At 34.6% G+C, this 20,073-nt stretch overlaps 1 protein-coding gene across 3 annotated transcripts in view; it reads right to left on the bottom strand.

Annotated features, from left to right (window-relative positions):
• The window catches only part of ANKHD1 (ankyrin repeat and KH domain containing 1), a 130,937-nt gene that overhangs the window by 22,606 nt on the left and 88,258 nt on the right, over positions 1 to 20,073 (bottom strand). For all 3 annotated transcript variants that reach the window (XM_049649371.1, XM_049649373.1, XM_049649372.1), the window contains 8 exons: positions 12,582 to 13,340; positions 6,720 to 6,865; positions 6,458 to 6,569; positions 4,859 to 5,004; positions 3,952 to 4,094; positions 2,984 to 3,197; positions 1,030 to 1,205; positions 652 to 814 (listed from right to left, as the gene is read on the bottom strand). In XM_049649371.1, the coding sequence (XP_049505328.1) occupies positions 652 to 814; positions 1,030 to 1,205; positions 2,984 to 3,197; positions 3,952 to 4,094; positions 4,859 to 5,004; positions 6,458 to 6,569; positions 6,720 to 6,865; positions 12,582 to 13,340 (1,859 nt within the window). The remainder of the gene's footprint in view (positions 1 to 651; positions 815 to 1,029; positions 1,206 to 2,983; positions 3,198 to 3,951; positions 4,095 to 4,858; positions 5,005 to 6,457; positions 6,570 to 6,719; positions 6,866 to 12,581; positions 13,341 to 20,073) is intronic.

Below are 20,073 nucleotides of genomic sequence, written 5' to 3'. Positions count from 1 at the left end.
ATAAAATAAAATAAAATAAAATAAAATAAAATAAAATAAAATAAAATTGGAGCTAAAAGATGAGCAGAAGTGAGCCAGTGAAGAGCAAGGGAGAGAAAACTCATAGCAAAGGCCCTCTGGCAGTTAAAAATATAGTGCATTCTAGGCCAGCAGCTAAAGTGTAGTGAGCAAAGGTGAAGGGTAGCATAAATGACTGCTATGGGGCTGTGGGCATGAACCACATCCTGCAGGGCTTTGTAAGCCATGGTAAGTGGTTTATACTTTACCATAATTGTAGTGGGAAAGCTTTTAAAAATATAGCAGACAAGCAAGCTTTAACATACATACGAGACATAGTAAGTTTTTATGAAAGAGACCATTCCTTTTTGTTCCTTTTTAGGTAGAGAAGACATTCACCCGCATACTTAAATCTCGTGTTTTGCGTACACGACAAAACTAGTCAAGATGCCAAGTGCTTTACAAACAAAGTTGCTCATGGTGAGCTACCACGTAGCTCTGAGATTTGGCCACAAAGAGAGTGGAAAGATAGCAGTGATTTATGTATGGAAATGCAGTCTATTCTCCAAGAGCAATTCATTTTTCTCACATGGTTTCAACTTAGAATTAGTTAAAAATGATTGCATTTAGCTTTCTTCCCCCACATAAAATTACCTTGCGAAACGCTGACATAAGAGGTGTGATCTTCCGGTTATCTGCTGCATCCACATCGGCACCTGCTTGGACTAGCAATTGCACCACATCAAAGTGACCACCATTGGAGGCCAGCCAAAGTGGTGTGTTTCCCTTCTTGTTTCGAACATCAATATGGGCTCCCCTATAAAGTCAAAGAATGTTAGTATAGTTTGTATCCTGTGAGAAGAGGGTGACTTTCTATTTCCTCTATTTGTCTTTTATCTTCTATAAAATAGCATACAAACAATCCATTCTTTAAAATGCCAATAAAGTAAAAACAATCTGATTAATTGTAAAGGTGCTGAAAAGTAAAAAGGATCACAAAAACTCCTATATGTAAATATAAAATTTACCCACCTATTAATCAGGAGCTCACAAAATTTGTAGTGACCTTTATCTGCTGCTATTGTGAGAGCAGTATCTCTTGAGGAAGGCACAGGGGGGGCATTGACATCTGCTCCTTTATCAAGGAGAACTCTTCCAACCTCTGCATATCCTCCAGAAGCAGCTTCCATCAAGGGGGTAAGACCAGTCTGTTTAAACCAAAAATTTATGCAAGTAAATGAATACAATTATCTTAACAGACTAAAACAACTGACTTATAAGTCGACTCTATTTCTGATTTTCTCTCATAAAAGAACTAAGCAGTATTCAGTCTTCAATTTCACTAAACTACAAGTGAAAATTGTTGAATTGAGTCAGACATGCTGGAATGAACTCACTCATTCCAACTCATAAAAAAACAATTTCGTAACTTCTATACTGTTATAAATTTATACATGAGACAGTAACTTCTCTGCACAATGAATACAGATAATGAAAAATGAATAAAAAGAAAATTAAATAAGGCACATCACTGTTCAATGGGAAAATTCTGTTTAATGTTTTTTTAAATTTTTTTATTTTTGAGAAAGACAGAATGTGAGTGGGGGAGGGGCAGAGAGAGAGGGAGACACAGAATTTGAACCAGGCTCCAGACTCTGAGCTGTCAGCACAGGGCCTGACGCAGGGTTCTGACTCATGAACCGTGAGATCATGACCTGAGCCAAAGTGGGACACTTAACCAACTGAGCCACCCAGGCACCCTGGGAAAATTTTGTTTAAAATATCTAACTGAGAATGTTAGTTTGCTAAATAACTCTGGATAAATTCCTTTAATCCTATTCAACCTTGGGAAAAGTAGATTAAAATAGCACTTCTTAAATTTTATGTATATGTGTCTTTTGCTCATTAGTCTTCAAAATATTTGCCAAGAGACATTTCCTACTGGTATCATTTCCAAAGTAATACGGGTTTCTCTAGGACATCTAATAGATAATTGGACAACACTAAATACGCATAATACAAAAAGATAAACTGGACAGCAGGAAAGGCTCATTTTTCTTTGTGCTATGAAAAATTTGAGGAAAACTCCACTCCCTAATTTCATAGATTAAAAAAATGTAAATGTTGCATTAAATTTTAAGAAACATAACTAATGCAGTTCAGAGAGACAATATGAGAATTTCATTCAGACCTTTCAAATTTGAAATGACTAAAAATTTGGCCATTCGTTGTGTGATTATAATGAATTTTATATAAGCTATGCTTTTCTAGGGTTGTAAGTTTCTAATAATTCCAAGCACAGCAATTAAAAACGCCGAGATACTAACTCCTTTCTAAATGCCAAACACTCATGAAATTGTCAGAATCTGTCACGATCAGATTAGATTTTAGCTGTCTTAATTTTATAATCCACGCAGTTCTTTAAAAATCTACATTAAAGGACTCTATATGGGACACCTGGCTGGCTTAGTTGGTAGAATATACAACTCTTGATCTCAGGGTCGTGGGTTCAAACCTAATGTTGGGAGTAGAAGTTACCTAAGAAATTAAAAAAAAAGAACTCTATAAAACAATCACTACAAAATCTTATTACAGTCAAAATTGCAAACTGGAAGATTCATAGAGAGCTACTTAAGGTTGAGGTTGGAAAATGTGATTCTACTTTCTTCATTGTTCTTAATAAAAGTCACAAATGATGATATTGTGTCACTGACCACTGTATACAGCACAGTTCCCTGGTCCTGCCTTGGGTTGTCAGTTTTAACTTACAACAATTTAAAATAGCACAATTGGAGTTGAAAAGCGATATTTTTTTTTTAAGACTTTATTTTTAAGTAATCTCTACACCCAATGTGGGGCTTGAACTCAGAGCTCCAAAATCAAGAGTCCCACACTACACCAACTGAGCCAGTCCAGTGCCCCGAAATGCCACACTTTTTACACTAGAAATATACCTGAAGTAGTTGACAAGTTATAAAATTCTTACCTTTGCCCTATGTTCAACATTGGCTTTTCGGTCCAGAAGCAAACTCACGACTTCTGCTCGGCCTTGAAAACAGGCCAAAGTAAGAGCCGTGTTCCGATTGGTCTCTATTTGGGCATTAATGTCTGAACCCATATCAAGCAACAGTTTCACTGCAGGAACGTGTCCATTCATGGCAGCCAACATCAGGGGAGAAATACCCAGTTTACTCCCAGTCCTAAAGGGAGAAATGTGCTTAGAAAATTAAGGTAATATGTTGTCTATTGCGTTTTAAAAAGCATAGAGAATATAAAAGATGAAAATGATTCAGTAAAAAGAAAGGTTTCTAACACCAGTGTAAATTTTATTTGTGTAGACTACTAATTAGGAATAGGAAAATCTATTTATTTATTTATTTATTTATTTATACATTAATATTATTTATTGTTTATTTATTTTGAGAGAGTGACAGCATGGGGGGGAGGGCGGGGGGGGGGAGAGAGAGTGTATGAGAGAGAAGGAGAGAGAGAATCCCAAGCAGGATCCATGCTATCAGCATAGAACCCAATGCAGGGCTCAAACTCATGAACCATGAGATCATGACCTGAGCTGAGATCAAGAGTCAGATGCTTAACTGACTGAACCACCCAGGCACCCTGGAAAATTACACAATGTAAAAGATAACCCCTATTTAGAGGTTATAAATTTCCAACTACACATAATGAAGTACTTTCCGAGATGACACCTCTCTAAAAATAGCCATGTTAGCATTTTGAAGTAAGCTGTGACTACTTATAAGCACATTACAGGAATAATTGTTGATCTTGTAACTTTAATACAATCTTTAAAAAAAATTTTCACTTTTAGTTAAAGTATACTTGATTTTATTACTATCTTAATTAAAAGTGGTATCTGTCCAGATATATAGAGGAAGACATTTAACCCCAATGTAGTAATGTACTAATCATGAATAATAAAATGAAGATACATACCTTGAATTAATCTCCGCCCCAGCATTAAGTAGGATCTTAATGATATTAACATATCCTCCAGATGCAGCTAGACTCAATGGTGTATAATCAGACACGTTCCTGTGTTCTTTATTTGCACCTCGAGCCAGCAGCAAGTCTACCACCTACAAAGTAAAATATAAAAAACAAGTGTTCAACTTATAATGAAGGAAGCACGGAGAAATGGAACCTGTAACTTCCTTGCCTGAATATCTGGCATTTTATTTATTTATTTTTTTTAATTTTTTTTTCAACGTTTTTTATTTATTTTTTTTGGGACAGAGAGAGACAGAGCATGAACGGGGGAGGGGCAGAGAGAGAGGGAGACACAGAATCGGAAACAGGCTCCAGGCTCCGAGCCATCAGCCCAGAGCCTGACGCGGGGCTCGAACTCACGGACCGCGAGATCGTGACCTGGCTGAAGTCGGACGCTTAACCGACTGCGCCACCCAGGCGCCCCTCTGGCATTTTAATTATGCCCTAGATATTCAAGTATCAGCAACTGGAGAAATGGATTAAACTTCGTATCAGGAATTTGGAGCTTTGAAATCCCAATTATATTACAATAACAAGATATTACTCTCTCTTTTTTTATTTTTAAAATGTTACTCTTCCTACTTGTCAATTGTTGAGTGATGAACTTGCATTTCATATGTGTTAGGATTATGGTTCATTCAGCCCCCAATAAATGTAAGGATAAACAGAAATTTTTTTGCCTAAACGGCAAGAAACAGATTCTATGAAAGGTGATTCACTACTCCCATTAAACTTAGTATATGGAACATGTCAAAACACAGGCAAGTTTTATTCATGTAGCTAAATTACTTAGTATATGCATATTTAAAATACGAGCATAATGGTTACAAAGTGAAAATTAACATTAACACACCTCCTGACGTCCACCAGAACATGCTAATGAAAGTGGAGTATCCTTAGTTCGTTCAGATTGTGCTTCTATATCGCCACCTTTATCCAAAAGGATTTCAACAACTCCAACATGGCCTGCTGTTGCTGCCAGGATCAGTGGTGTGAAACCTAAAGGAGAAATAAAAATCTCAAATTTGTTTTTTTTGCTTATTGAGCCATTGTTTTCAATTTTCTATTAAAATTTTTTTAAAGTTTATTTATTTATTTGAGAGAGAGAGAGAGTGAGTAGGGGAGGGGCAGAGACAGAGGGAAAGAGAGAAAATCCCAAGCAGGCTCCTGGCTGTTAGTGCAGAGCCCAATGCAGGGTTTGAACTCATGAATGGTGAGATCACGACATGAGCCAAAACCAAGAGTCGGACACTTAACCAACTGAGCCACCCAGGGGCCCCTCAGTTTTCTATTATTTTAATAGAATAAGGTCATTAAGGTAGATAATTATAACCATTTAACAAATTGCTCTAAGCTCTCATTTGTTAGTGACAAAAACCCCAAAATACCTGATAAAAACTAAATGCCAAGTCAAACAAAACTACTAAAGTTTATACTCATAATGAGCTCTGGATATTATACTTTTGGATTAAGAAGAAAGGCAACCATGGGGTGCCTGGGTGGCTCAGTCGGTTGAGGTCCGACTTCGGCTCAGGTCATGATCTCACGGTTTGTGAGTTTGAGCCCCACGTCGAGCTCTGTGCTGACAGCTCAGAGCCCGAAGCTGCTTCAGATTCTGTGTCTCCCCCTCCCTCTGCCCCTCCCCCGCTTGTGCTCTGTCTCTCTCTCTCAAAAATAAATAAACATTAAAAAAAAATTACAAAAAAAAAAAAAAAGAAAGGCAACCACAACTTGCTGTATTTCACTCATGATATATAGTCTTAATTTAAAAAAAATTTTGAGAATAATCTGGCTCTGTAAATGAACAAATCTGGATATTCCTAACTGAAATATGCATATCCACCTTTAAAAATTTATTTATTTTCAGAGAGAGAGAGAGAGTGAGCGCATGCACGTGCACGCGCACACACACACACGTGCAAGAGCAGGAGGGGCAGAGAGAAAGAGAAAGAGACAATCCCAAGCAGGCTTCACACTGTCAGACCAGAATCCGATGCAGGACTCGAACCCACAAACTATGAGATCATGACCTAAGCTGAAATCAAGAGTCAGACACTTAACGGACTGAGCTGCTGCCCAGGTACCCCTGCTTCTCCATCTTTTCACTGAGATAGTTTAGGAACTACTTATTGATAATAAAAAAATAATTGTTTTTGGGGTGCCTGGGTGGCTCAGTCAGCTAAGCGTCCAACTTTGGCTCAGGTCATGTTCTCAAGGTTTGTGAGTCTGGGACCCATATCAGGCTCGCTAATATCAGCCATGAGGCCTGCTTCAGATCCTCTTTCCCTTTCTCTCTCTCTCTCTCTCTCTCTGCCCCTCCCCTGCTCGCTTCCATTCTCTCTCTCAGAAATAAATATTAAAAAAAATAACAATTATTTTCTAAACAGGCAGACACACACAAAAACACACACGAAAAAACTCTTAGGCTTTACTTCTGACTGACATGTCTTACCTTTTTTGTCTCTGTGCTCAATTTTAGCATCTCGTGCAATGAGTACAGACACAAGTTCTTCGTGGCCACCTGCACAAGCTAATGTCAATGCTGTGTCATGATTGCTCTCAGTCTAAAAGGAAAAAAGGTTCGTTTTTGTTTACAACGGGATTATCAATTGAAGAGCAAATAATTCTTATTTGTACAATGAATGTATAATAATTTTCTTTTCCAAAGAAAATCAGAATTTGCAAAATAAGTTTAAATAAAGCAATCTACTCACATGTGCATCAATGTCAACTGAAGGATACACAGGGGGCATAGACTGGGAAGCCACATTGCTTGGAGACTGTGAACAGGGTTCAGGTGTAAGACATTCTGTGGTCTGAGAGGAACTGTTTGAACCAGTGGGCACTCTGCTACTCACAGCTGAAAAACAATATTCACATTGCTGAATGCTACTTGAAAGAATGAAGTCATTTGTATACAGAAAAACACAAAAAAACAGAAAATTTTATAGCAGGAATATAATGTAGTAGTCAAATCACAAGCTTGGAGTCAAACGGACCTATGCTTAAATCCTAGTGCCACCACTTTCTGATTTCAGGCAAGTAATTTAACCTCGGAGAGTCTCAATTTTCCTCATATGTAAAATGAGGATGATAATAATAGTACCTGCCTTGAAATATTGTTGGAAACACCACTTGAGATGATGCATGTAAAGTACTTACTAGCATGGTGCCCATTATTTAGTGAATATACAACAAATGATAGCCTTTTATGCTGTCAATAGGGAAAAAGTAGTTTCCAATAAATAATAAATTTTGTATCTTAGTTTGTAAAAGGTAATTAGATAAAAACATCCTAAAGACAATACAAAAAAAAGAGGGGGGGGGAGAGAATACACTAAAATATTTCTCACATAAATAGCAGAGAATATGTTTTAAAATTCAATATTTACTTTGAAAATTTGCTAAAATGCATCAATGTCTGAAAATAAAACTATTTTTAAAATGAACATTGGAACTTTTATTAGAGATATCAGTCTGGTGTTTGAAAACTGAGTTAACTTACATTCTATCTTTATGTCTCTGCATATTGCTTATGTTTCTTAAGAGACAGTGTTAACCCTACAGAGGGAGAAATGGGACCTATTCAGAGGGATGTTATGAGTTGTCTGCTAGGTAAGGAACAAAAAACATTTAAAACACACAGTGTTTGGCACATGTTAAGTGCTCAATAAATGTAAGTATCAGATATTTTATAGGACTTTCAGTACTATTGTTCACTGTATTGAAAAATATAAACATTACTACTCACTAAAGAAAATACTCAGAAAAAAACATATAACCATTAATAATATGAAAAAAAAAAAAAAAGACAAAGCTTCAGTAATGACAATAACCTTCTCTTACCTAGACCAAAAATCAAAAACACAGGTCTCAATAGAAAATGTAATCATTTCACATGCTGGAGAATGTTTAGTCTCTAGAATTTTGATATGACTGGATCCTAATCAAGGATACCATTCACAAGAAAAAATGACTAAGTTTAGTATACTACTTCTTAAATAAGTTGCAAACTTAAGATGTTCAGATATATTTCTACCTGAGCTGTCCCGCTCTTCTCCCCACCAATATATATAAAATTGTCTTGGCCATATGAATTTCTATAGCTTCTATCATGGTTACGAATAGGAATAATTATTATGTATTTTTGTTTCACATATAAGAACTTGCACAATGGAAACAAAGTTTAATAAAAAAATTTTTTGTCATCAATGAATTAAAAGCAGATAGTATTTTGCTATACCTCCTCAAAACAGCAGATACGTTTGGAAAACAGCTCTAGAAAATAAGACACTAAGGAATAATATGTAGCTTCTCTGTAATAATAAGCTTTCAACAGTAGTCTCATAATTATCAACATATACCTTACTAACATAACTACTTTTTTTATCATTATTAATGTTGTCTATCCATGTTATCTCCTTTTGTTATTATGAAAAACAGATTCTTAATTTTTTTAAATAACTGATTAGAGCACTATGTCAGATGTGATACAAAAAAGACTTCTTCACAGAGATGGTTTTTAAAAAATACTTTTGTGCATTTAACAGCTCTATTACCAAAAATGTGTTGTTATATCAACTATCATACATTTTTGTACAATATTATCCTAGAAACATTTTTTCCTCTTTGCAATAATGACAATCAGAAACATTCCACAAAAGTGACTTTAATAGGATTAATTACATACGAAAAGTAATGAAGACTAGAAAGTAGCAAGATTTAAAAAGGTACATGTGGAATAAAGGTATTATTAACATAAAATTACACCAGGACTATTACATTTTCATAAACCCTAAAACGTTTCCTACCTCTGAATGAAATGTCTCTGAAAATGACTAATACAGATTGCTGCCACAAAAGTCACTATACAATTCAAATTAAATTTATGCACTATCCTAAAATGGGGTGATAGAAGAACTAACTGCAATATTCTACTTAATTCTTTATGAAATTTAACATGGTTTTGTAGGCAATATGGAAGATAATAATAAACTTTACTATATAAAAATCTCAGACACTACGTGTACATAAACTATGCTGTGAGAGTTTAGAAAATTACCATAATCTGTTTTATATAACAGTAACTTTAGTAAATATATACAAATAAATAAAAGCCTATAAGTAAAATATTAACATTAGAAGAAATTATTTAAAGGTATTTTATTGCAAATTCTCTCAAAAATAAGAGGATTTCCTAAGTACCTTTTTATTCTTAAGATTATACTATAAGATTACTTAAAGCAATATACTTTTGAACGAGAATTTGTTTTAAGAGAACCTATTAAGGTGCCAACAACACTAACAATGCGCTAGCCACAAAACTATATAAAACCTTACATATATATAAAATCTTTATATAAAAATAAGGGAAACTGTTCTTTTTTTTAGAAGTCCAAGGAAATAACAAATATCTTTAAGATAAATCCAGAACTTCAAGATGAATCAGATGCATGCATATTACACTTAAGGTTTTTAAACATGGCTGAACTGAGTTTAAATCTTGGCACCTAGTAGTAACTTAATATCCATATGTCTTAGTTTTTCAACAGAAAAACAGACGTGGGAAAAGGACCTATTTTATAAGATTATTACAAATAGCCATGAGATAATGTATATAAAGCATTGAGCACAGAGCTTAATACATGGTAAGTGCTCAATAAATGTGAATAAATTGATATTATTTGATTTTTAATTGATCTTTATATATTAATGATAAAATTTTTACCAGATGTTTCTAGAAATGCTCAATTGTCAAAGCTATTTTGAATTTTAGATTTCTAAATCTTAGTTCTATACATTTGAACTGAGAATCACTTGTCATTATGATAACTTCTAAAAGCCCAACACTTATTTTTACAAGGAAAGGACCTGAAGAACCATGCTCCCAACCAAGAGTTTACATACATTCTGTCTGGGACTATATCAAGTATGACACATATAAGACTATACACTAAAATACTAAGTTAATCAAGTCACCGTCTTACTAAATTACTTATCTAACCAACTCATTTACATGAAAATATTTTGCCATACAAGCAATAAAGAAAAAAATACTCCTATATTTAAAGAGCAAAATTTATTGCTATTATTTAATGGATATTCTCTAAAGTAAAACTGTAAGATATACAGTATTCTCTCCTTTATTAAATACAAGGGATGAGAACTAGATTTAATTTGGGTAAAATTAATTACATCTTTGGCCTGATCTATAATCATTATTAATATATTAATATAGCATGCAATCGTAGAATTAGGTATTCACCTAATCCACCCTTGTCTAATTTCTTTCACCTTCAATAAAGAAAATTAAAAGAAACCGGGACTTAATAAAATAACATTTTTTAACTTTAAGTGAGAAAGTTTGTCATACTGAAAAAGGAAATTTAATTGTTGCTATATATTTTAAAACAGATAACCTTCATAAAAATGGAAAATTTTTATATGAAGATAACTTTTGTATTTATTGGTTGATTTATATGTGAAAGCTTGTTAATAAAAGAATATTGTACAAAATGATAGGCCAACTATCACTAATGTCTAACAGAAATTAAATTTTCATAGTTTATATTAACATATATAAATAAAAGATGTTTCTAAACAAATATTTTGAACTTTATAAAAGACCATTTCAATTTAACAAATAGTTGAATGAAATAAAATTTCACCTCCCATACAAGAACCACCCATAAATACTACCATAAAGTTAATATTTTCAAGTTCCTTTTAGAGCTGTTTCTACATTATTTAAAAAAAAAAAAAAAAAAAAAAGACAAGTTCTAAGTTACAACAAAGCTAGATTGAGCAGTAATGTGGGTTTCATAACTGCAAACTGAGTATGTAATTACAAACATTATAATGCTACTTATTGAATCCTAAGTCGTAAAAATTTTATTCCCATATGCTTGGTTTCATTATTATTATTCATATTTGTACTTGACACTCAAATATCTGCTTATATTAGATTAGAAATTAGAACTATAAATGAACTCTTAAGAGTTTATTCATAATTTATAACAACTCTCAATGCTAATGACACAAAGTTCATTTGAGTTAAGCGACTGTTGGCTGCAGGTATAAAAAACCCAAACTAAAGAATAAAGAATCTAACTTCTTAAAACCTTTCCCAGCATTTTTATTCTCTTTCTAGGAAACTAAGATATTCCTCTTCTGCACAGTGATACTAATTACGTATCAGAGGAAACTCATAGGCAGTATCACAGTTCTATAACCATTACAAGTCATATACAAGCCCAATATAATTCCTGATTTAAGTAAGCTTATTCCACATTTTTAAAGATTCAGCAAAGATTAGGAAGGCTAAAAGCTCACAAAAGAAGAAAGGAAACTGGGATAGCATAATTGGGATGGGAAGAGGGGAGGAGAATATGACAAGAGGAAACAGACAACAGTAAGGAAAAAAATGTTGCAATCAAGAGACAGAGGACTGGCCTGCCTTTGAATATCACTCCAGCTACATCTTAGTTCTTGGTCTTCATCCACTGTCAACAGCCATTCTGGCTGCATTTCTGAACTGGGCTCTCATGGAGGTGATACATTCACCAGCCATCTTTAGGAAGGTAAATGATTAATTGCACTGTTTTCCCACTGCTGCAAGGACAATGAAAGGGAAAGTAAACTTGTGCACCTCATTTCAAATCTAGTTGTAATTTTCCACACAACAATAAACAGAAACATATACTTTAAGGTTATCAGGCCTTTCTTTTTCTCTTTTCCTGTGTGTATGTGTGGTGTCTTTGTCTGTGTGCTTTCATCAGGATAGTAAATATGAAAATCCCAATCTCCAAATCATCATCCAGTTGATGATAACTTCAGGGTAATTTGAATCTTCTGACCACAGATACAAGAACATGGAATGCGTAGTTTTCTCTGAACATCCCTTTTAATTACAAATATTAAAGTGATCTAATATAATTATAAATAAAGAGAAAGCCATGTAATTTAGAATTACGATATCCACATATGAAAATCAATAGCAGGAAAATTTAACGTATAATTCTTACGTGAATATCTCTAAGGCCTACAAAGAAATTCTTTTTAGAGGTCTCCTACCCAAGATACAACACAGGGTATGTTTTTGCTCATTTGTTTAAAGCAGTCTCTACACCCATCATGGGGCTTAAACTCACAACCTGGAAAGCAAGCGTTGCATGCTCTACCAACTGAGTCACCCAGGTGCCCCCACAGGGTGGTTTCTTTTTTTTTTTTTCTTTTTTTTTTAATTTAATTTAATTTAATTTAATTTAATTTAATTTTTTAATGATTTTTCCCCCCACAGGGTGGTTTTGATACCAAAGTTCTAAAATAAAAGATCATGTCAATTTTATTTCTTTGCCTTTGCAAATAACGAAAAAGAAGAGGGGAAAACACACTTTTGTGCATTAGTGCTGTCTGGCTTAGTTAAATTCACTTCCAAAACACCTCCAGGAATAAGTAATTTTACAAAGATAGGTCTACAATGGAAAAGTACCAGGTTGGTGTCTTTGGAGGGTCGTGTAAAGAAGTTGAGCACACAGATTAAAGAGAAATTATTACAGATATATTTCTTAACCCACCTGCTATCAGGTCATCAAGAGTGTCGGTAAGCGTCTGGGCTGGAGTTGCAACCATTAGTCCATCTGGTTCTTGAACTAACAGCCCCTGATCATGTCCAGTAATAGCAATCTGAGGCTGTCCTATAAGCTGATGATTACCTGATACTTTCTGAAGTTCAAGAGAACTTGTCCCATTAGAACCTAAGTCACCGGAAAAGTTACACTGTGGAGATGATAAAGGCTGGACTGGGACAAAATCAATTTGTGCTGCCGATGGTGGAGACTGGTGCTCATCATCAACATCGTTATCTTTAAATAAGAGTGTGTCAACCTGAGGTAACTCTGCAAAGTGATCCTCTGGGAGACTACCATCTCCTTCCCCTTCTGGGAAGACTCCGCTATGAGAGCACTGCTGCTGTGGAGATACTGTGTCTTTCTGACCTTTGGTTTCCAAGTATTCTTTGGTAAATTGCTGCTGTGTTTTCATCTGCAACTGCCTTTCCACTTTCTGCAGTTCCTTCAGTATTTTCTTCTTCTTCTGGACTTGCTCTTCTCTGTTCTTTTTAAGTTCTTCTATCTTATCTTTGTTCAGAGGTTCACCTTGAATTAACTCCAGTGACTTAAGCTGTGCTTTTTCAATAGCACTAATTCTTTGTCCCAGTTCATTCAGCTTGCCTTCAGTCTCCTCTACTATGCACTCCAAAGGCTGGTATGGGTGAAAAGGTGGCAGTACGTCCTGATCTGCTACCTGCAGGGAACTGGACTTCTGCTTGGATGTACCTAAGCACATGAAAAATGTTTGAAAAAGTGCCATGCTAAAAAAAAAAAAAAAATCAGCTCCCCCTCCCACACACACGGACCTCCCTCCCAAAACCCTTTTAACTAATGCTGTAAAATGAATGTTCAAAGACTCACACCGGTGGGAGGCAGATTAAAGACTAGACTCCTCTATTTCACATAGCACACACTGGGATGTTGCCAATTCAAAAAATGGGAATTTTTTAATTAAAAAATCGAATCTTTAGGATAGGAGGATTCTGGAAATTAAAACAGGTCCGGGAGAAAGGAAATCAAAGAGGAAAAACCTCGAAATTTTGCTTAGTAGATTGGACTTTTAAAGAACGTCAAATCTAAAATAGTGTCAAAATAGCGTTGAGGATATCATCAGTGTTAGCTTAACTTTTCAATTGTTTCTTCACAATATTAACTGTGCAAGTAAAGGTTACTACAGGAAACTGTAACTTATAAATCAAAGTAGTGAAAAGTATTTTTCAAGTGGCCAAAACCTTTGTCTTGTTACATTAAAATACAACATGAAATCAGTTTTTTCAGGACCTATCCTAAAACTTTCCACTAATAAGTCTTTAGCATTTCTTTACCTGAAAACTATATTAAACTTAAGTCACAAAGGACAATTATTCTGAATTTAAATAAACTCTTCATGTAAAAGTCTACGAGAGAAACTGAGTATTACCCTAGGAGAAACCAGGCTTCTCATATAGGATTTCTCATACTGACAGTGTATGTTAAAAATGAAGTAAATGTGTGTTATTTTAAGATTTTGGATTGCACTTAAGTTACTCCCCTCATTACAAAATAATTATCAATATTAACAATCCTAACATTGGGACATAAAAAGGAAAAAAAACATACAGTAACTACTCTGAGGCATACTCAAGGCTTAATCCTCCTGTTTAGGAAGAATTGGGACTATTCAGCAATAAAAAGGAACAAACTACTGATACATTCTATAAGGGGGATGAACCTTGAAAACATTACACTAAGTGAAAGAAGACAGTCACAAAAGATCACATATTATGCAATTCCATTTATATCAAATCTATAAAGAAAAAGGCAAATCTATAGAGACAGAAAGAAAAGTAGTGGTTGCTTGGGGTTATAGTAGTGAGAAGGAAGATTGATTACAAACTGGCATGAAAGGTCTCAGAATGATAGAGATTAAAACTAGATGGTGGTGATGGTTACAAAATTCTGTAAATTTACTAAAACTCGCTGCACTGTACACTTAAAATGAAGGACCTTTAACGTATGTAAATTAAACAACAATAGAGCCGCTTTTAAAAAAGATCTGGGTAAAAAATAGTTGTTTACTATTTTGAATTGCAGTCAACATATATGAATAATATAAGTAACTTAAGGTTTTTAAAAATAAGATCATCCAACGTATTCACAATGATTCTCAAGTCCAAAGGAAAAAGTCATCACCCATTTGATGTTAAAATACTCTGAATTACAAGAGGGTAATGAAACCACTAGGGAAAAAAATCAGAGCGTCAACTGTTTTTTGGTTTTTTTCTTCTAGAATCGGAGATCTCAAAACTGCATGTACCTCAAGCATCTTCAACATGTTATTAATGAAAAAGTCTAACAGTTTTCCCCCTAGATATTGACTTTAACAGCGTCAGGACACCACAGTTCTGAAATTATGGCAATCACTTTAAGAGAAGTATTCTTTGAAAGCAACCCTCATCAAAATGTATTGTCCATATTTAATTTTATATCTGAACTAAGAGATGGGTAAAGACTTTAATCTTCCTGAGCAAAAGCTGTTATATTTGTGAGATAATTTAATAACTACTATAAGATCTTACAGGAATTCATGGTTTGGTTTATCTGTTCCAAGTACCTAATAACAATCAACAGGTAAGAAAAAGGAGATTTACTGCCACAAACAGCAATGTAGACATCTGCTAGCCCAGCAAAGAAATTTTCAATTGTGTAATAAATGCAATAACATCAGCAATTTAGTAGCTCTGCAAAGAATGAATGTTCCTTTAAATGCTCATTAATTTTATTTACAACACGCTAGTATACTTACTAACAGGAATATGCCCTATCTTTTTTTTTTTTCAAGTTTATTCATTTATTATTGAGACAGAGACAGTTCAAATGGGGGAAGGGCAGAGAGAGAGAGAGAGAGAGAGAGAGAGAGAGAGAGAGAGAATCCCAAGCAGGCTCTGTGCTGTCGGCACAGAGCCCAACGCTGGGCTTGAATTCATGAAACTATGAGATCATGACCTGAGCCAAAACTGAGAGTCAGACACTTAACGGACTGAGCCACCCAGGCATCCCAAGCCCTATCTTGTTAACAATTTAACGGACTGAGCCACCCAGGCACCCCAAGCCCTATCTTGTTAACAAATAAAATCCAAGAAGTTTAGAGTACAAGATTACTAAAAGTAACTTATGTAACTGAATATAAAGACTATAAGCTGAGGACATATGTAGCAGGAAGAACACGATGGTGGAAAATAATGGACAAAAAACAGTTCTTCCCAAAATAGCCAATGGCTGAGTATCTGTAATCATGGAGTTAGTGGGATTGCATAGCTACACAGAGCACTAATTCAAGCTATAAATCAAGAATAAAACAAGGTGGTGAAGCACAAATAATGTCACCTAATTATTCCTAGAAGTTAAAGCAACACCTTCTGTGTTTGGGAAAAGAAGAGAATGTGACAAGCATCCTTCTAGCAACAAAAATTTTAGTAGGTAGGAAGGCAGTTGTGTAAGATGCCAGAAAATAAGAGTTCCACCTTTTTAAAACATCTCCCACTGTCGCATACAAATAAATTAAATCTATTCACTGGCAGCAGTGAGAGACATCATAAAGTACTATTTAGGAATATAGGTAAACCAACATCTAACTCTTTGGTCTGGTGTTTATCCTACTTCCTCAGCTTTCCCTTTTGTACCATCAATAAAACTAAGAGTTTGTAATAGGAAACCATAACACAGAGACGGTTTCAAACATAGCCTTTCTTTTATGTGCAGTAAGGGAATGAGGTAGACATATATTTGACAAAAATTTAGTTTACTACTGAAATGAGCTTAATTCCATCAGTTATTTTCATGTATAAAATAGTATAGTGTGCAATAAAAAATAATGGCCAAAGGGAAAATTATAGGACATACAGATGGATCTGGATTTGGTTTCATATTTCCTTACTTGATTTTGTGTAAGGACATTTAAGCGCTGTTCCACAATTCCCTTGCTTTCTTACATTACTACACAGCATCTTACTAGAATGAAATAGCACTCCCAACTGGGTCTTAAATGGAAAAAAAGGTTGATGAAATACAGTTGAAAATAACACAATACATCAAGTGTAGTAGAGTATATATTATCTAATGGAATTTGTATTTGGGTAAACAGATGTATATTGTGTTCTGAGTTTCAATATAAAATATTTCCTGTTACGGTCACAGTCAAAATGTGTCAAAAATGAAAGCCACTGGCCTAGAAAAGACTTATTTTGCCTTTATGCCTAAATTTCTATCTCAGAATTTCCCAAAGTAACAGGGCATGCTATACAGCTTTAATACAGTAAGGATAACCAAGCATGTCCAAAGACAGAGCATCTGTGTAACCTCCTAAAAGATTAGTTCAACTTTCTGCCTTTTACTGTAAACAGCTATATGTTAAAAGATTAAATTCAGGCATATGTAAATCCATATAAGCATGATTACATGGAAATCTGCTAAACTAGAGAACATTAGGAGTAAAATTTCCAGAGGAACACTCAATTTCATTCACTGTACATATAATTTCTATACGATTTTACAGATTTGATATAAAAATAAGAACTTCTCATGTTACCTACTCTAATAAACAATTCTGGGATATAAAGCAGCATGTTAATTTCTTAGTTTATGTTCAAATTTTTTCCGATCTTGTCCGAACCACTCTAGAATACTACTTCTTAATTTTTTACACATCCTCTTTAATTACAATGTCTCTCTTCTTAAAAAAATTCTTAATAATTTTCTTTTGTCTTTAGAATAATCTAAATTCTTAGCCTGGCACCATTAATTTATTCAACAAATATATGAGCATCTAGTATAAGCAAGGCATAGTGAGCCATACAAAGATGAGCAACATAAACCCTGCCCTTGAGGAGCTTACAGTCTAAAAGGGAGATAAAGATGTACCAATCCAAATGTAAGAATTAAGTCAAGGGTTGGAAGGCATGGAAATGGGAAGGAGGGTGTATAATATGGGAACCCTTATGCATTACTAGTGGGAGTGTAAACTTCTATAGCCATCCTGGAGAGCAAATTTGTGGCACTTTGTCAGATAAACATTATGCATTCCTCAGACAGGTGATTCTGCTCCTGATTATATCCCAAAGAAATTCTCACACAGATCCACAAGGGGACTGTACCATGACTTTCATCACAGCATTGTCTGTGGTGGTGGTGAATGAGAGGCAATTTGGTATACCCATCACTGGAAAAGGAGAAGTAAAACAAGAAAAATATACAGGGTGAAGCACTGTGTTGCCAGTAGAAATAATCTAGAGGTAGATACACATCGATAGATCTTTAAAACAGTGCTGAGTGAGAAAAGTAAAAAACAAAACACGACCTATAGCACAATACCAGTCATGCAAATCAAAAATACACACAAAGTAGTAAACATTTTATAAGAACAAAAGAACTCACATCAAACGCAGTAGAGTCATTGCCTACTAGGGAAGTAAGGGAATGGGAAGAGGGAGAAAAGAGAATAAATAAAACAAGAGGATCCATGACAATAAAGCAGCAGGAATGGAGTATGATTAACTCAACCTTCTTTCTACACTTTGAAGTCCAAGGGGAGGGGAAGAGGCAGGAGTGACCAGAGTCTGAAGGAAGATCCCATAAAGTGTTGTTGGACTCCAGAGAAAAGAAATTACTCCTCAAGAGGGCCTGAGGTACACACAAAAGATGTGTTTTGTTTATCCTGACATCATTTTAGTGTTTTGCAACAAATTAGTTCTAAGATGTACAACCTGCAGAAGATAATTATGAGTCCTATCTTTCAGAATTCCTGGAGAACCAGTTACAACAAATAAGTTGGATGCAAGAGTGGCTTTAAGTAACAAATTTATTTACAAAACTGATTTGGAAGGGCAAAAAGTTGATATTATTTACATATCCTTTCCCAACTGAACGTTCAAAACTATAGTTAGTAAAGCTAAATAATGCTAGAAAACGGAGCATACCACTATCACCTGGTTTCACATTTTGTTTATAGAGGTGATCTTGAGGCCTCTGTCAGATACCACCTAGAATGCTGATTCCTTTGAAAACCGACCATGGATAAGTGAGATTAGTTGCTTAAAAAAGGAGAATATGGGTCAAGATGGATGGAGCCTAGGCAAATGAAGCACATGGATCATGAAAGAAAAGAATACCTGAGTAGGATATATATAAAATACCTGGGTAAGGTTTTTTTTTTTTTTTTAATGTTTATTTTGAGAGACAGAGAAAGAGAGAGACAGAGACAGAGCATGAGGAGGGAAGGAACAGAGAGAGGGGGAAGCACAGAATCCTAAGCAGGCTCCAGGTTCTGAGCTGTCAGCACAGAGCCTGACGTGGGGCTCAAACTCATGAACTGTGAGATCTTGACCTGAGCAGAAGTTGGACACTTAACTCACTGAGTCACCCAGGTGCCCCAAAATACCTGGGTAAGTTTTAAGGGCATGATATGTTCTAGAAGGATACAGATATGAATAATAAAAAGACTTCAGACATAAGTAAAATGTTCTAAGAACTTAAAAAATGATTGCTAGGAAAGGAAGAGAGTCCTAAAGAGTAAGAACTCTTCCTCCATCCCTAATCAAACATGCAACACAGAGATAGTCTAAGGACTTAGAAGAAACAAAAACACGAGCATTGAACAGAGATTTCACCACTCAAAGAAATTTCTTTAGAGAAATAACAGAGTTTTGAGGAGAAAAAGACACTTTAAGGAGAAAAAAGTAATAATATTTCTTCCATAATTTAAGATATGTTTTCCTATCTATCTGGATAATTCAGTATGTACGTTTACAACACCAACTAATTTTTCCTAATTCATAGTGATATAATACTCTACGATGCACATAATTTATATTAAAATAACATCTTAATACAGTGGATTATCACAGTTTGGCTCTATGTAAAGAACTATTAGGTTGGCAATGCCACTGGCAGCTGACAACATCAAGTACCCAAGGGTCTAAATACAAGTGTTAATTTTTTCCTTCTCTAATAATTTAGTAAAATGAAAGATGATTAAAAAAATTAGTTCATTTTTATGCTATTCAGTAAGTAATAAAACATCAGAGTGAAGAAAATAAGTAGATACTCAGTAACGAAGGTCTTTCAGTAATTAAAAAATATGATTACTCACTTGAGCATCAACTTAAAGAAACCTTACCCAAATGTTTCTGTTGCCTTACATATTAAATCTGAATTTAAAATGTTTTACTTCTTTTCTGTTGACACTTTATGTCCTTCCTAGCTTATATCTTGATTCTTTTGTGTCTCTGTGTTATTTTTTTTTCAATATATGAAATTTATTGTCAAATTGGTTTCCAGCCTCTGTGTTATTAATGTATTTTTTAATCATTTCTTATTTAGTACTGAATTTCCTGAGCCAAAGTTACTATAGTCTTCTACAATGTATAGCCAAACAAAAAATTATAATAACAGAGACATTTAGGTTTAAGTATTTTACTAAAGG

The sequence above is a fragment of the Panthera uncia genome, assembly GCF_023721935.1.
Source record: "Panthera uncia isolate 11264 chromosome A1 unlocalized genomic scaffold, Puncia_PCG_1.0 HiC_scaffold_17, whole genome shotgun sequence".
Classification (NCBI taxonomy): domain Eukaryota; kingdom Metazoa; phylum Chordata; class Mammalia; order Carnivora; family Felidae; genus Panthera; species Panthera uncia.
The sequence above is the reverse complement of the archived record's forward strand: the minus strand, read 5'-3'. Positions and strand labels throughout refer to the sequence as shown.